The sequence below is a fragment of the Plasmodium reichenowi genome, chromosome 14 (assembly GCF_001601855.1).
Source record: "Plasmodium reichenowi strain SY57 chromosome 14, whole genome shotgun sequence".
Taxonomy (NCBI): Eukaryota; Apicomplexa; class Aconoidasida; order Haemosporida; family Plasmodiidae; genus Plasmodium; species Plasmodium reichenowi.
Window position 1 is genome coordinate 1991493 of NC_033659.1, and position 3835 is coordinate 1995327.

General features: G+C 14.8%; 1 protein-coding gene across 1 annotated transcript; it reads left to right on the forward strand.

Annotated features, from left to right (window-relative positions):
* Nucleotides 1-374: 374 nt before the first annotated feature.
* PRSY57_1449300 (serine/threonine protein kinase, putative) lies at nt 375-2639 on the forward strand (the record flags this gene model as incomplete). The annotated part of the gene is made up of 9 exons (XM_020115344.1): nt 375-411; nt 618-729; nt 855-915; nt 1041-1173; nt 1343-1686; nt 1824-1942; nt 2064-2154; nt 2282-2367; nt 2492-2639. The coding sequence occupies 9 exons, from the start codon at nt 375-377 to the stop codon at nt 2637-2639; spliced, it is 1131 nt and encodes a 376-aa protein (XP_019970001.1).
* Nucleotides 2640-3835: the final 1196 nt, after the last annotated feature.

Here is a 3835-nt window from a genome sequence, read left to right on the forward strand (position 1 = left end):
TTTTTTTTTTTTTTTTTTTTTTTTTTTTTTTTTTTTTTTTTTTTTTTTTTTTTTTTTTTTTTTTTTTTGTTCTATTTTAACAATTGTAGAATATTACATTTTTCTTTTTTTTTTATATAATATTGAAAAGGAAAAATAAAAAAATACATATATAAAACATTTTATGTATGGCTATATAATCATTATATATAGTAGTATATATATGGATAAATTTATATTTAGAATGAATACCTTATATCTCATTTTGTATTTTACATGACCTTGAATTTTATATTTTAAATCTTATGTATATCTTTTTGTAATAACCCCAAAGACATATAAAACAAACAAAAGAAACAAAAAAAAAAATAAGAAAAAATAGAAAAAAAAAAAAAATGGGGTCAACAATAAGTAAAAGAAAAAACAATACAGGTAAAATAATAAATAAATAAATAAATAAATAAATAAATAAATATATATATATATATATATATATAATTATATATATTGTGCATATATTAAAAAAGTAAAATAAAAAATTGTTTTATCCTATATTGTATATTCATTATATATTAAAAAAAATTACTTTTTTTTTTTTTATTTTTTTTTATTTTTAATTTTAATTTTAATTTGCGTAGATAAAAATGTGAAGGACGAATCAGTTGAAAATAAAAGGCAAAAAAAAAACGAGGAAAATGATTCAAATTTAGAATTTATTAAAAAATATAAAATAATTAATAAGATTGGAGAGTAAGAAGAAATAGAAATGAAAATAGCATATTAATAAAAACAAAACATATAATATATTTATATAATATATGTAATATGTATATATTTTTATTATATATTTTTTTTTTTTTTTTTTTTTTTTATAGTGGTAATTTTTCCAAAGTATTTTGTTGTCGAGGAGAGAATAAAAAAAAATGTGCAATGAAGGTAACAAAATTTTATATCATGGTTCATTTTTTTTATTTATAAAGAATAAATATATATATATATATATATAATATGTACAATTTTATTTTATTATTTATTATTTTTTTTTTTTTATAACCTTTTAGCTGATGTGCTGTCCACTGAAAAAAACATCTCATTATAATTGCTTTAAGAGAGAATTATTTATTATGAAAACGATAAATAATAAACATCCATACATTGTAAAAATACTTGATTATCATGAGAAAATATGGAAAAGTAATGAGAAAAAAAAAAATAATAATAAATAAAATAACAAATAATATAATATAAATAAGAAAAGAAATAAGGAAAATAACAATAATATAAATAGATTCTTGTTTATATGATATGTATTTATATATATATATATATATATATTTCTTATTTTATTTTGATTTTTTTGTAGAATATTATATTGTAAAATTAATACTGGAATATTGTGAAGGAGGGAATTTATTTGAGTATATAAAAATTAATGGTAGTTGTACACACTCTGAAGCTAGAGTTATAATAATAAAATTAACAAAAACAATTCAATATATAAATTCATTGAAAATTATGCATAGAGATATTAAACCAGAAAATATTTTACTTCGAACAAAAGATAATATAAAAAGTGTAGTCCTTTCAGATTTCGGTCTAGCCAAAATAACTCCCTCAAATCAGTCTGTTGTTAAAAGTAGATCTGTTTGTGGTAGTGACTTTTATTTGGCACCCGAAATTATAAAGAATAAAGAATATGGAATAAAGGTAAAAAAAAAAAAAAAAATAACGACTACGATGTTGTAGAAAATATAATAATATTATGTATATATATATATTATATTAATTTATTTTATTATTATTTTATTATTTTATTATTTTATTTTTTTTTTTTTTTTGAATAGATCGATATATGGAGTTTGGGAGTTTTAATATTTTTTATTATAACTGGAAAAGTACCCTTTACTGGAAAAAATGCTAATGAATTATATAACAACATACTTAAAGCAAATATACCTGAACTGTAATAATAAAAATAAATATAATAATAATGTTATAAGTATATTGATGATATATTAAATATTTATATATTATTTTCATTTTTTTTTTTTTTTTTTTTTTTTTTTTTTCTTATTTTATTGCAGATTATCAAAAGAAAAATCTTTAAATATTCAACCTGGATTAAAAAATTTATTAGAAAATATTTTGGTCCATGATCCGGATCAAAGATTTAGTGTAATAACATAAATAAAAAAAAAAATGATTTTGTATATATATATATATATACATATATGTATATATTTATTATATATATGTTATTTTTTTTTTATTTTATTTTATTTTATTTTATTTTTTTCTCCAGTGTGCTGACATTTTAAATCATAGATGGATAAGAGGAACTCTTACAAGCTGTGAATTTAAAATATTTAATTCCGCATCATATATAAAGTAATAAAAAAATATAATAATTAAAAAGGAAAAAAATTCATAAAATTAATTATCATATTTACATATATATATATATATATATACATATACCATTATATTTTTATTTTTTATTTTTTATTTTTAGAAAACTAAGATTGGATAAGAAAAAAGCTAGTTATGATGAAGAAGCTAAGGATAACCAAATAAAAGATAAGTCTTTTGAAAATGAAAAAGATTCATTTGCTAATAAAAAAAAAAGATATACTTTCTTTTTAAAAAAAATAACGAATTAACAATTGTCCATTTTTCCTTTTTTTTTTTTTCTTTTTATTTTATACCTAATTAAATAATATTAGCCGTACAATTTAAAGATAATAAAAATAAAAAAAAGAAAATATTTGTCCTAATAAAATATATATATATATATATATATATGTATATATTTTTATATATATTCATATTTCAAATTAAATTTTGTTTATTTTGTTATTTGTATATTTTTTTTTTTTCAAATTTTTTTAAATATGTTTCTTAACATATAATAAATGAAGAAAAATATATATATGTGTATATATATATATATTTCTTTTTCTCCTATGTTTTTTCTTTTATTATTTTAATTTTTTTATTATTTTTTTGATTTTAATTACCCATTGTTATTTGTATATATATATATTATATATATGTATATATTTTATTATAATCTTTCCTTTCCTTTTCTTTATGCATACTATATTATTCTTTAATCTTTTTAAATAAATCCCTCATATATATGTATATGATATTTGAAATATACATATATATATTTATATTTAACTATCATATGATTATTTTATTTATAATTATTTACATTTGACTATTATATTATAAAAATAAATAAAAATCCAATGTCTATATGTTTTTATATTTTTATTTATTTCTTTCTTAATTATATCCAAATGGATATTTCCAAATTGTAGACTTTTTTTTTTTTTTTTTTTTTTTTTCGTGTAAGAACTAAAAATATAAAAAGAAAAATTATATATAAATTTATTATATATATATATATATATATATATATTATTACTAATTAATAGAGATATTTAAATATAAATATTACTTAAAAATTAAAATGAAGACATATATATAATATATATATATATATATATATATATACATTTTTGTACTGTTATAAGGTGATAACAAAAATAAAATTATAATAATATTAAAAGTTATTTTAAATAATGGGGATGATATAAATAATTATAGAAAAAAATAGAACAAAAAAATAAAGGAAAATAAGTATAAATCATTCACATGTAAAAATGTAAATAAAAAAATAAAAAATTATATACATATAAAGGAAATATATATATATATATATATATATATATATATATATGTATATATTTGTACATATAATATCTTCTTTTTAATTATATATAATAAAAAATGTAATAAAACATTTTCCTCTTTTTTTTTTTTTTTTTTTTTTTTTTTTTTTTTTTTT